Source organism: Erithacus rubecula (assembly GCF_903797595.1).
Source record: "Erithacus rubecula genome assembly, chromosome: 11".
Taxonomy (NCBI): domain Eukaryota; kingdom Metazoa; phylum Chordata; class Aves; order Passeriformes; family Muscicapidae; genus Erithacus; species Erithacus rubecula.
In genome coordinates, this window is record NC_136663.1 from 4826959 (window position 1) to 4841691 (window position 14733).

The window sequence follows — 14733 nt, forward strand, 5'->3', positions numbered from 1 at the left end:
AAGGAATTAGAAATGTCATATTGTCCCAAACCTGTCAACTCTTACCTAAATGGCTGTTGAGAAAATGGAAGCAAGGGCTACTCTGACATTTTGCTTTTAAATTTGCTATGCCTTTTGTAAATAATATATTGTAGTTCTAGACTTGACATTTTTTAGATCTGTTTCATTTTGATGATAATTTTCTATTTACCAGCTCCTGTGTTAAGATACTCAATTATTAAACAGGAAGCATGAAGGCAAAGTTTCTACCAGAAGGGTTTGGAGCCTTCTGTCCATATAGGAGTAGACAGTAACTGTGTAAATATGTGGTCCCAGGTATCACTGCCTGTCTGGGAGTTCTGCTAGATTACAGGTGATGTGCTGATTTTCTTTCATGCTCCATTCAGTATGAGAATATTTTTTTCTATTCTTTTGGGAATCCTTAATATAACACACCGAGCAAGTCAACTGTACTTTCAAAACAGGTGCAGTGCTAACACTGAAAACATGTCAAAATGAAAATTATTTTTCTTATGACAAGTATTTGATCCCACTAATCTTCAATGCTGGCTGTACTGTTCTGGTTTTGTGCCTGTTCCATTGCTGAGATGTTTTGAGATTCCCTGCCTAAAATTATGCTCTTCTAAAAATACAGAATGTAAATATAAGTGGGGCCAGGCACTTTCCTTTTGACAGCCTTTACATTAGTGCTTCCCCTCAGCTCTCCCATCCCGTTTCTCAGAGCTCTGCACTTTGAATCTGTCAAAAGGCGTGGTAATGAGAGCAAATATAATTATGTTTCTAAAAGCTGGTGACCACAGTCCAAATAAATGGTCTTAAAGGATGCTTTGAAAGCTTCAAATAGCAGAGAAACATTTGACTTGAAGTATCTTTATTCTTTCTGAAATTCAAGTTAATGGAAAGACTGTAGTTCTGAACCCCAGGTTATTAGTATTAATTTCTTTAATGTGCTTCTGTTCCAATATTACTCAGAGCTTCCAAAGTGTAGGAAGAAATCTCTGTGTTAAAAGGCACATAGGAGAGCCTGCTTGCCTATATGTGTACACATATATTTATGTAGCCATATATAACTAAAAGAGAATCCTCCACCTCTACCTTTCAGGAAGAAACTGTGTTGGGTGAATGTCATTCAAAGCATTTGAACATGACTGCACATGCAAATATAGGAAATAAATCAGAAGTGCTATTTCTGCCCTTGAGATCACAGGAGACCAACAAGGAACAGTCCTGTGTGTACCAGCACACAGCATCAGCATTGGGTTGGGAAGTTCTGGCCCATGCTGGGGACAAACTTTGACATTTAATAACAGGAGGGTGCAGCTCTGCCTGCTTTAACCTGCTGGGAGTCACTCAGAATACACGATTTCCACCTTGGCTTATAGAATCAGATTTTCAAAATGTGGCAAGAAATGCAGTTTCAGAGTTAGCACAAGGGCACTGGAATGGTGATCAATGAGCTTTGCCTCTAAACTCCCTGTCCCTCTGTCTGCTGAGTGTTTGTGAGGACAGGGTTGGATTGCAGTCAGCTGTACAAAATAAGTTTCTTCTCCCCTTTGCCACCTTTATGAAGAAATTCAGCTCTGTGAGGTAGCTGGAGTCATTTTACTGCTAGTGGCTCAATCAGAATATGGAGAAAATGGGACTTGCATATCATTTTTGATGTCTGTGGCTGCAGGAGTGTGAGTTTCTAAACTGCAAAACACTTCTCAGGTCGCAGTGAGCTGGAGCTCCAAGCATGTGCCTTGAAACCAGATGACATGAAGTGCATTGGGAAGAGGGGTGGGAGAACTTATTTCATTCCAAACTCTATATGAAAATATTATGCACAATTAACTTCATTTTCTCTGCAATGTTCAATTACATGGTTACATGAAGACCAATTTTGCTCTGCTATTTGGGCTGTGAAACTGGGCCTTGAGAGAGCTGGACTGTAGGCTCAGCTGTGCCATAAACAAACCCATATAGCTGCTGTAACACCAGCCCCTGCAGTTAGCAGAATTAGCCAGGAAGGTTTTTCCAGCAGCCAGGGCTGTCCCTAGCAAAGGAAATTACTTGTGCAGGAAACTCAAAGTGATCTCACCTGTCGAGACTGCTGTTCTGGGATGTTTTCTTTGCAGAGAGAGAGAGATTTGGGGAAGAGATAAGAAAATTTATTTATCCAGTTGTTGTTTTTGGGCTGAGAACAGAAGGCAACAATGAAATAAAAGTGAAATAATATTTGTTTTTTTAATGTTATTTTTGTATATAAGTCAAGAGATAGCAGAAAATGTTTTTGCATAGCGTAGCTAATTGCTGTAGATGACCCACCCTACCTGTCTGAATCAAGGTAACACAAATTTCCTCAAAAATCAGAAAAAAACATAGAAACCTTACGAGTTCTCTTAAATTGATGGTATTTTTTCAGCTGGGTCTATGTATGTCCTTATATAAAGGATGCACTCATTGCATCCTGACTTGCACTTACAACAATACTAGAGAGATCTTAAAGGAAAAGTGAAGATTAATGTTGATATGTTCATGGCAGTTGTAAATCTTCCTTTGGGAATTGAAAATCTGGATCTTAAAATTATAGCTCTTTAGTTCTATCACATGAGCTAAATATGATCAGTTTTTATAAGCTCATAGTCTAAAACAAGTTCATATCTTCTTTAAAATTAGGAAGCAATTTGTTTATGAGAGCTGTGGAAAATGAATGTAGAATTTTATTTGTATGTACACAGACTAAGAAGCAATGCATTTATAAAAGGAGAATTTAATTTCATTGCAGAGATTTGGTAGTATGTTCAAGAGATTGAAATTGTATTTGTTGATTAGATTTATCCAAAGAATAATGGAGGGAAGTTAGAAATTTGGGATGCTCCTGTCTGTTTATCTTTTACTCCTGAGCTGACCTCCTGGCCCAGATGCAAATAGAGCAGTTCTGTTAATGGCAGTGAATCTATCTTAATATTATTGGATTTACCCTGTTGACTTCAGAGAACTTCCTCAGAAGCTTAAAGTTAAGCATGTCCATAAGTCTTCATTAGGCTCTGGATTGTAGTCATTACCTGGAGAGAGAGAGAACTGATTCATGATCTCAAAGCCCAGGTGGTGGCACAGCCTTGCAATGCTGCACTCAACTCCTTCCAGCACTGTGTCACCCTGGATAGGAGTGTCTGCAAAATAACATGAATTATTAATGCAAATAGAATGGCAGAAGCTGTGTGAGCTTGTGACACAAGCACGTGAGGTGGCACTGGAGTCATAAATGCTGATGTTAATGCCAATATAACAACTTACAACTTCCATTTTTCACATTTCTTACCCACCCATCCCTCACATCTGGAGCACTCCTGCAGTGCTCCTGGATAAAGGCATGGGCTTGGTTTCTCTGTGCCAACTTGACCTGCAGAATCCTGGTCCCTTTGAAACTTTCTTTATCTCATGTCTAGTTCTGATGGGTGGGACACCCACTCCTTTATTCTGTCTCTTCCATTCCTTACTTCCAGGGGAAAGAAGTGAATAAATGTCACTCCTCTTTCCCCTCTCTAACATAATTTTTTCCACTGTCTAGAGCCAAAGTTGGAGTGTCTCAGAAATTAGGAAGTGTAGAATAACTCTCATGTTTTTGGCTCTTCTGTGTTCTAGATCCACCCAAGAACTGTGTCCATGCCATGAATGTTGAGTGGCTCCATGGAACCAAAAGCCCCTGGAAATGGAACTGGATTTATAAATTGACCTATTTTGAAGGGAATGGGATTTACCAAGGGCCTGTTCTCAGGACATGTGAACATAAAGTGCCCGTGCCTCTGAGAATAAAGAGAATTTCAGGCCGCATCTAAAATGGGAAGCAGAAGGGTGAAACTCTCCCTACATTCCCAGATTCTAATCTTATTTAAATTCACACATATCTAGCATGCAGTAATGAAACTCCTTCAGATTTAAGGGAAATCAAGATCCAGCCAGTGTGATTAATCTTGTGAATAAAAAGGTTTGGGATTAGATATTCTTTCTGTGTGACACTCCAGCAATATGCTGTTATAAAAGGCACAGCAGGAGTTAGTCTTGAAGTGTCAGAATAGCTTCTTTAGTGACAAAGCATTTATACATGTAAATTTTCAAAGAAAGTTGGCAACCCTTTTGTGGGTTCAATTTGTACCTGTCACTCACTTGCAGATGCAAATTTGAGTTACTTGCAGCTCTAATTACAGAGCTTGATTGTCATCACAAATCAGGTAGTGAGATGTGAAACTACTGAGGTTTGTGCCATCATTTGTTGTTAAAACATGAATGCAAATGTTGCCATCAAAAAGCAAAGTCGGCCAGGGCTTTGCCCTGCTGATAAGTATGAATATTACAAATAAGTGCAATATAAAAGGAATTTAATGAGTGGGGGCGTGTGTGAATAACAAGGAAAGGAGTGAGTGTGTGGTGAAACCAAGACAGTGAAAAGGGAAATAAGAAAGAAATAAAAAGGTTGTTTTGTCTGTTGCAGTAAAGTATGACAAAAGAAGGAGATATTTTTTTCATTTAAGTGCTTCTTAGACCCAACTGTCTTTTGTACCTTCCAAATTTATCTACACTAATGAATCTTAGTTCTTTTATTTTTGCTGAGAACTTTCTCATTTTCAAGTGAAAGGAGATGACTTTATAAAATTATTCATCAGTTAACTATTGTGCTGTAACTTTCTCTTATCATTACTTTTATAAATATGCATATATAGAGTTATATTTCAATCTCAACATATAAGAATTTGATTTTTCTTCACAGAAAATGTTGAGGTGTGAAGATTGTTAATTAAAACCCTTCATTAATTTCTTTTAAATTAAAAACTGGAGATAGGTACAACATGTTATTGTGCCTTAGCTAACATCTGCTAGATAGTGATAATTCAACACAGGCTTTTTGTTTTGTTTTGTTTTGTTTTTTTAGTTGGAGAATCTGTTGCACAAAATTGATGGTAGAAATAACAAAGAATTGATTATTTTATATTTGAAACCAAAAAAGATGAGGTAATTTTGCTTCACAGATTTTCAATGCTTAATTAAGAAATGGGCTAATGAAGAAGAAATAGCAGTGGCTGGTTGGGGGCACTTAGATAAATATGAAGATAAATATCTAATGTAACATTCCACAGTGTTGCAACACACTTGTTGAATTTTTCTACAAGTATAATTTCAATCAGCCTCAGCCTTGTCTCTTCCCCTTTCCATCAAGCAGACACCTTAACTCAAAGAATAATTATTGCTATGGAGATTTCTAAATTACTGGATCCATGGAGCCTACTTAACCTGATGTAAAAGGTCCTTTTTCCTTCCCCACTTTCCTCATTACCAAAGAACATTTTGGCCCCAACAATGGCTGTACACATCAGCACTGATTTATTAAGTTTAGAGGATTTGCACTGTTGTTTTACAGAATGGTGTCAACTTTTAGCATGACTCCATTTGATGATGAATGGCTTTCCCAGGCCAAAGAGTTAATGACACCCAGAGCTTCTGTGCCTCCCACTCTCCTGCTGTCCAAAAGGCCACGGATAATTTCTGCCGAATCAAGCCCATAAAGAGAGAATTTATAATCAGCTTTAATGTATTTGGGAGCTAAAGTACCTTAGTCCTTCATCAAAGGGAATGATAAAAACCAGAATTAATATGGCTGGATTTAATTATTTTTGAGTGCATAATTACTCTTTAGCTAACTGGACAGGAGGTGTGTTATTTTTCTTATTTTGAGCAGAGGAAAGGCATCTGCAAGCTCACAGTAGTCACAATCTAGATCTAAAAATGCTTCATGTTACTGCCTTAGCATTGATTGCAATACAAACAGAATAAATATTTGAATAATAATTTAAATAATGCAAGAACTATTTTTAAATTAAATGAGTATAGGCTTAGTTAGGAGTGCCTCCTGCACACAGAGCTTCTCTAGCTTTTGTAGCAAGAATATTCCTTGCCTTTAGGAAAAAATAAAATGCAGAAATCACTTTTTTCCCCCTTTTTTAAGTGACTTAGGGGTCTAATTTCCCATTAGCATTAATGAGAGTTATGGGTATGCACCAACATGAGACCAAGTGAGACTAAACCTTAGAGAGCCTTTTGATAAGTAAATCATCTTTGCATCAGCATTTTAGAGACTTTAGTATCCTCTTTTTCCCCCATTAGTTATGGTACCTGATTACTTTGTTGATATTTAATATTTATTGCATATACTTTAGCTAAAATTTAGGCTGGCACAGTAAGGCAGCGCTATCTGTTTAAAGGCTGGTGAGTTAAGCATAGTAAAATCCTTTTTTTATAATGGATGCCCATTTTTGAAAGAGAAATGCTCAAAAAGTAAGATTAATTGGGCCTTCACAAAAGGTGAAGAGAAGGCTACAGCAGAACAACAGTGAAGAGTAACTGGGGACAAAAGACTTCTGGCAATCATAGTTTTGTAAAATATTCCTTTTTTTTTTCCATTGGCTCATAGTCCATTATGTCTTAGTATTAATATTCTTAAAATTAGTTTCTGTTACCTGAAAAGAATATTAAAATGATGAAAGAACCCTAAAAAACCACATATTGAATGAACAGTCAGCTAGAGAAATAAACCTAGTTGAGGCATACATTTAATTCACAAAATCATAAACTATCTGTAGAATATTCATTGAAAGCTGCAGAAAATATCTAAAAATTATACACATACTAAGCAATTTTAGTTCTGATTTATTTTTACTTAAAAAGCCTATTGCTGCTACATTTTATAGGTTATTGCCATAAGATTTTATTCTGTTTATCTGCTTGTGATTTCAGTGTGTTTTCCTGTGTGAGGACTCAGAACATCAATCTTTCTTTATGATCATCCAGACACAGCGAGGCTGTTAGTCAGAGTAATCAGTTATCTGGAGAATCAGAAGCAAAAGCCATTTCTTAGTGATTTTAGAATGAGAGTTATTGCTGAAAGGGGTGGAATTCTAATCCAGAGCTTCTCTTAATGCTGCTTTCATGACTTCAGAAAGTCTCCAGCATCTGTAGGTGAAAGAGGCAGCACAGATCAGAGCAGAGCTCTGCCTCCTCTCCAGGCTGAGCCCCTTGATGTTGCCCTCTTAGTCAATCCTCTGCACAGTCTTGAGCTGATGCTTCTTTTAGGGGTTTGCCCAGCAATTAAAAATATATAAATTAAGCTTCACAGCACCCCTGTGTGTTTAGATAAAATATCAGGAGGTTCATGCCTGCGACGTGAGGGCCAAACTCTGCTTTGGTTTCGTGGACTCAGAGCATCACAGTTCCAGAAAAGCAGAAAATCTCTCTGAAGGTGTAATGAATGTTGCCCATTGTATTTGCAGACTGGAGTGAACCTGTGGGAGAACTAATCAGTGTGAGTGGAACCTGGTGGCTCTGCCACGTGTCTCCACAGGGATGAGTCCTCCTGCTCGGGGATGTGGCGAGCAGAGAGCCCTGGCGCTGGGAAACAGATCCATGGCTGAATTAAAAACATGTTTAATTTATGACAACTTAAAAATAGGTCAGCCCCTTTGCAAAAAGGAATTGTCAAGCACTGGAACAGGCTGCCCAGGGAAGTGGTTGAGTCACCATCCCTGGAGGTATTTTAAAGATGTGTGAGTGTGGATCCTGGGGACAGGGCTCAGTGCTCGCCTTGCCAGTGCTGGGTTAATGCCTGGGCTGGACCTTAAGGGTCTTTTCCAACCTAAACAATTTATGAATTTAAGAAAGATGGTCTAATTTTTTAAAAAATGTTTTTCAGAAAACCTCAGAGCTATATAAACATGAAAATTATTCAGGTTATCTTTAAAGCTAGCCCCAGTCATGCTCTACCATATTGTAAAATCAGAAATGGTACAAGACAAGACATTTACATTGAGATGGTTGATGCACTTTGTAATTAAAGTTGAGATCTGGAACCATGATCTACACAAAATACCTGCCAAAGGCCAGCTATTAAAAAAAAACCAGCATACCTTGTCCTGGTTTTATCTAGAAAATAAATTGCCCATTTCTTTGCAAGTTATTTGGAGAAATGTGTTGTTTACCTTTCCAACTGCCACTTTGTCCCTTTCTGGTGACTTTTAAAATTTAAAATACAAGAAGCTATTAAGAACATGTTTGTGTGTGTGAATAAATACATATCCTTGCCTATGTCTGGATCTCCATTCTTAAGTACACAGCTCTTACCACTCCTAAATTCACTCTTTCTGTTCTCTATGCTGAAAACCCATCATGAGATTGTTATTCTTTGCATTCTTTTCAAACCCATTGTCATTCTTCACATAGAGTTTTTAATTTTTCTGATTTTATTCTGTTTGAAGTAAAGTTGTTATGGTAAGAAAATGCTGGGCAGGGAGATATTTGAATTTGTATGTTTGGATCAGGGCACATTATCCATATACCAAATACTGCAAATATTATATCCAGGGCTTGTAGTAGGAAAAATATCACCAAGGTTTTCACCTGAACAGAGTGTTTTTTTCAGGTGGGATTATAAAAATGCTTGTGTTTTATTATGATATATAATTATAGTGTTCTGTATTTAGAGTGAGTTAAAAACTGTACTCCTGACTGATGCAGGAATTAAGGTATTGAGCAGTTCCTACATTCACAATTAAAGTCTCATGGTACTTCATGGTTTTTTTTCTGTTTCTTAAATCCATGCACCTGGTAAAAACATTTTATGATTTTTTTTTTTAAATGCATCACTCAAATACATGGTATTTTGCCTATAAATGACAAGTTTAATGCTGAATGACTAATATCCTGTAAAATAACAGAGAGCTTTTTAAATACAAATGTTTTAATACTCCGCAGTGCTTAGATTTAATGCATGTCTCTTGCCTACATCTATTGCAAATATCAACACATACTGTTCATCTCCTTTTTTTGTTGTTGTTTTTGTCTATTGCTATTTTATGCATGAGGAAGTTCTTGTTTTCTACTCTGTGCTTGGCTGGCTTTTTCTTTTTTTGTTACTTAGCCCTGTGTTCGTACTGATTGCTTTTTCGCATGCAAATTACAGAATGTCATGGAAATGAGAGAGCTCTGAAAAAAAAGGAAAGATAATGCTGAGTTCCAACTGTCTTTTGTTTGTGCGTAAGTGTGTGAAATATATGACATGGAAATATTTTCAGAATGGCCTTTGACTTTCCTTCTGATGTATATTTTTATTGCTCAGTAAAGGAGTGGGCATTTTTCCCATTGGTAAATATAATAAATTTATGAATACTTGTTAATAATACAGATGTTGGGCATAAAGGAATTTTGTCCCATCATCCTTTTATGGAGATAAGGAATTCTGAACCAGGATGCCTTGCCCAAGCTAAAATTTCAATTCAATACAACTTTTTGCATGGAACTCTGGCCCCGTTGAAATCAATGGCAAAAGTCATTGTCTTCAGTTGGTCTGGGATTTCATTCTTGTTTCTGGTTTACATATGGATTTTCACATTTCTTTACAAATATCTCAGCAGGTAGTCAAAGGTTTCAAGGGTATCAACAGTTCTATTGAAAAGAGATTGTGATGAATGTGTCAAAAAACTCCCCAAATTAAACCTGTGCTTATCCTTAAATAAAGCATGAGCTGAAATGCCTGAATTTAGAAATGTGAATTAGCATTTGACAGAAAATATTGTTTTAACCAACTGTCAAGGCTTTTATTAACCACCTTATTGCATCAAATGCAAGAGGTAATTTGGCAATTCTTGTCTCCACTATTCCTAATAACAGCAACAGGAAAAAACAATTAAATGATGTGGATAGATACAGTCTATGGCGGGGTATGCTTTTAGTAAACAAGCTTTGATTCTTCATTTTATAAAAATAAAACACTGGGCACTCTCTGGTTCTTGTGCTAGATGTTTCTAATAGCCATACCCCCTAGGGAAGGTTTTGCTGTAATGTTTGAAAAACTTAATGAAAAATGGGTTGTTATAAACTAAGATTTCCCTCCCTGAAAATGTTTTTCTTGAAACGTCCGTGGGAATTTAATATTCGCTGTTTTTTTCCTCAGTCTTGTATATTCTTGAATTGTCTTTTTTCCTCCATTTTCTCCGTTCTTAATCCTAGGTCCCCTTACAAAGAAACAGACAGATGATTTAGGTGATAATGACGGTGCTGAAGATGAAGGTATTTTTTGCCACCAAACTGATTTGCATGACAAGGACCCCTGAAAAATCTTTTTTCTCCCCTCTTTTTTTGACTTCTTGTCTTCTTTTGAAGAGTTTTTTTGTTTTTTTTTTTTAATTCCCATTTTTGATGTGTTTTGTCTTCTTGCTTGTTGTTATACATATATATTTTTAATTTTTTAAAAGAAAGAATGTTGTTAAGTTCTACGTTTTGATACAAAGCAGTAACAATATTTAAAAAGGAGGGTTTTTTGTTTTCTTGAAATGGACTTTTGATATGTTGCATCCCACCTTTTGACTGAATTTTGTCCATACTATTTAAACTAACACTCTTTTAAAGTTTCTCTGTACACCTTTTTGCATGTTTTCTAACCCTATGTATTTCACCAAGTACAAAGATGTTTCTTTTTTTTTTTCACTGACTGATCTCAGTTTGATAAACATAGAAAATATTGTGTTTACAAAAGGAAAAATTCAGAAAATTCTTTAAAAGTGTCTCTTAAGCAACTGAATTTCCCCAAATGCCAACACATCTGCATTTATGCTGCCATGAAAAAAATATAAATAAATTAAAGGCTACCCACCTCCTTCCAGAAAGGAGGCAGCATTGCCTGCTGGAGAAGCTCTGTGGAGCTAAATTATACTTTTAAAAACTCTTCTGTTTTCTACAAGCATACAAAGATACTGATCTGCTCGAGCTGACCCTTAGAAAACTCTATTACCAAGTAAAATCAAAAGTTTGAAATGTCAAGCATATTATTCTGTTCATAAATTATGTCTGTTGATCATGAAGCTATGCAGATTTGATATTTTTTCAGGGCTATGAAAATGGTAACAAGGGGCTCTTTTTCTGAGCAGTCTCATCCCTTCAAGTAGATGTGTTTCAAATTTCTGAATCTTAAACACACACTTTGTATGGTTTATGGTCAATGAGGAAAACAAATTGCCATATAGGACTGGTAGAGTTACTTGCTTCTCTCTTAATATTTGGGGTGGCAGAGAGAAGTTGGCCAGATAAAATTTAAATTGTAGACTGAAAGGCTCTTTGTGAAGTTTTTCATCACACAGAACATCAACTAGTTAACTTAAACAGAAGCATGCAGTCTTTTTGAGAAGATTAAGGAGGCAAAATTTGAGTGTTTGGTTTCTTATCCAATAACTCAACACCGATTTTGTCACAATTTTGTGTCTGATTTATGATCTGGTTCTGTATGTTAAGCATACGAATGAAAGCTCACCAGCTGGGCCAAAATTTGCAAGATTTGATGATTTTGATAAATAGAAAATCTCCTTTGAAAGCACTCCTGTGGTGGTTTAAGCCAGCAGGCAGCTAGACAGCACAGAGCCAGTCACTTACTCCTCCCTGGGGGAGAGAACTGGGGAAGAACATATAAAAGTAAAATTATTAATTGAGATAAAGACAGTTTAATATGACAGAAATGAAATCAAGTAATAGCAATAATCGTGATGAAAAAATGAGGATATGGCAAACATGTGGTGCACAGAGCAATTGCTCGTGGCCCCTGCTGATGCTCAGCAGCTCCTGAGCAGTGACCCCCTGCCAGTTTTCCTCCCAGGTTACATGCTGAGCTTGATGCCACGGGATATGGAATATCTGGAATATCCCTTTGGCCTGTGGGGCTCAGCTGTCCTGGCTCTGTCCTCTCCTAACCTCTCAAGCCTCCCCAGAACTTGCTGGGGGGGGTGAGGAGCTGAAAAGTCCTTGCCTTAGTGTGAGCAATGCTCAGCAGCATCTAAAAAAAATCCCTGTTATCAACATTATTCTCCCCCTAAGTGCACAAATTAACTCTGTCCCAGCTGAAATCTGGCCACACATTATTTAGAGCTAATTATGACAATTCAGATCCTCTTAGCTTTATGAAATCAGGACATTTTTCCATGGGTCCACCAAAGAATATTGCTAGTAACATTATTATGAAATCTTAAAGATCTGTGATAGTGAATTAGCCATTTCAGAAATTCCTCTGTCTTGTTTTAAGAAACCATTTGAAATTTGGGCTGTTCACCCAGTGGGCCTTAATAGCTCTCCTAAATTGCTATATAATTGCCAAGACAGATGCTAATAACATCAGGTTTGTTGAGTCCTTCTCTGCTTAGACAGACTTGAAAGAAACTCCTCAGTTTACTGAAATTCAGCAGAGAGTGTTGCTGTCAGAAAGTGCTTTTAGATAGGCTCAGATGAGGGGAGGGATCTCAGTCTGCTGAGGACAAGTGTCCATGTCAGGGAAAACCTGTCTCCCTCTCTGACAATTGCAGGAGAGAGAAGACGAGCTGTGAGAACACAGCAGTCAAACTAGAGGGGAAGAAGCACATTTACAACACTAATAAATCTCTGTAATTTATAGGACTGGGATTAATTTTCTCTGGCATACAAGTGACAGTTTTGTTCTCCTTTCTGTGCCAATAGAAGAGTGCAGGCAGTAATTAGACTTTTACTGCTTCCGAGAGGCACAGAGAGACAGGGAAAATTTAAATTTTTATGATCACTAGACACTCAAGACTGCTGGGATGTCTGCTGGGTGGATAGAAGCCCTGTCTGCTGACACCCTGCATTTCCCAGTGGAGGAGCAGGATCAGATGTCCTGCATTTTTGTGAACCTGCTCCTCTCTGTTGAAACTCCAGCACTTTTTGCATGTGCAGAACTGAAGAGTTCACAAACCCAGTTGTATGTGTTTGGGTATGAGTAGCAGGAAAGGGAGAGCAAGGTCATTTTAGCTGGCTAGATTTCTGCTAACCTGTCCAAAGCCTTCACTTTTTGTGGTATGGTAGATTTTAGGCAATGTAAAGTCCTTCAAACAAATAGCTGTGGAAAAAAATAAAAAGCTAAACTACATGAACGATGAAATTGGAGCATTAGGGAGGCTGGGCTGTACACAGTGCAAAACAGCTGGTATCAGATATTCATAGAGTCCATGTTGTATAAATAATGCCCAGTGATTTCTGAAATGTCCAGGATGATCCCTACATCAAAAAATCCAGTGATCTCATGTCTATTTATTGCATTATGTCTTTCTGAAGAAAGATCTTCCATAGCAGCTTCTTGTAGCAAACGTTTGGAGAGAATTTTATGTTGTGTCACTCAAATATCTGAGCTGAATTAGAAGATTTAATTTTAAAACTTTGGTCAAGAATCCTATTCCCATCAGCTGCTGCATGCCACTGCCACAGTATTGTGGTCCAAACCTTGCCAGCCCAAGCACTGGAGTCAGTAATCAAGCTTGGATCTCTGGTATGTGCTGCAACCAGTAGACCAGGCTTAATTAGATCATTTTTCATTTTTGTTTTCAAAAGACCCAAAGGCAGTAGTGCACATTACCAGCTAATGATCTGCAAATTTGCCGTTTAAAAAATGAAGGTGCTTTCAAATTCTATGAGTGTGAAAAGTCAGAAATAATATAAATGCCTTTTTTATCCAGTCTGGATGTATTATTCTTTGTGTTTAACCCTTTCATTCCTACACTTCTATTGTTTACCTGTTTTCAGTAAATATTGAACGATTTGAGCAGGCAGCAAAAACAGGAGTGGCAAAAGCACTTCCAACCAGTGAGCATTGAGGGTTTTCCTCTTTATAGCACTGGAGGATTTGCTCATTTGCTGAGCTGCAGGTATGCAATATCATGTGTAGATACAAGATTCACCTTCAAGTTGCTCAGCAGTTACACAAGTCTGAAAACAAGGATTAGTTTTTAAAAGTAGAATATTTTCATCTTATTGTCTTTCCTTAGTCTTAATTTTTGTCAGGTAATAATTTAACTTTAATTTGGCTATAGCAAAAATCAGTGACTCTTATGCACCCCAGTTCATATCCACTAAAATCCTAAGCATGACCTAAAATATGGAAACACAAATCATTAACCAGCCAATGCACTCTGGGATCAGAAGTGGACTTGTAAGTAGTTAGTGTTGTATGAAATATCCATGAAGGATTGCTCACAAATGAATTCTCATCCACTGCTCTATCACACACACCTTGCCTGGCACATCAATCCTAAATCCTGATTTAGTCCCAGTGCTGCTTGAGCATCTCTCAGTTTTTAATGTGTTCAGGCTCACAGTGTCCCTCTGCAATACAGGAATGCTGCTATTCCATTTTTAGAAGGGAAGAATACAGATGCTAAGTCTGAGGAGCACAGACACCATGTCTGTGGCTGAGAGCACATGCCTCAGAAGTGGGGTCTGCACTGCAGTTGATAGATGCTTCTGCTCTTCCCTCCTCCCTTACAATGTCTACTGTGGAAAAGGAGACAGATTAGGAACAGATGTTGCTGTTTGCTCACAGGCTGTAGCTGTGTTGATTCTGATAATTTAGTCTGGTGCTCTGACTTGTATGGGCTGTTGGACTTCATTGACAGAAGATCTTGGTTCAGAGCATATTTTAAATCAAAAAAAGCCAAAAACCCACTGAAATTTTAAGTTGCTAAAGATGCAGAATTCATCTGCAAATCCCACTTATGCTTGACAGGCTGTAGTGCCATTGGTGTGAAGGAGCACACTGCAGAGGTGAGGCTCTCCAACAGCCCCTACCCTCCATTGCTACTGAAATACACTGGGATGCCAAATTTGGCATTTCATCTGCCTTAGCTGTCATGGTAAGAAAGAGGGGGAGCAGCACTTTTT

At 37.6% G+C, this 14733-nt stretch overlaps 1 protein-coding gene across 10 annotated transcripts in view; it reads left to right on the forward strand.

Moving 5' to 3' along the window:
- NLGN1 (neuroligin 1) overlaps window positions 1–14733 on the forward strand; it is a 416745-nt gene that overhangs the window by 208939 nt on the left and 193073 nt on the right. For 7 of the 10 annotated variants that reach the window (XM_079315493.1, XM_079315491.1, XM_079315494.1 and 4 more), the window contains one exon: window positions 10036–10095. The exons of 2 other annotated variants lie outside the window; for them this stretch is intronic. In XM_079315493.1, coding sequence (XP_079171619.1) covers window positions 10036–10095 — 60 coding nt within the window. Of the gene's footprint in view, window positions 1–8989; window positions 9064–10035; window positions 10096–14733 lie in introns of all 10 variants that reach the window. One more of the 10 variants, XM_079315488.1, reaches the window with a different exon arrangement.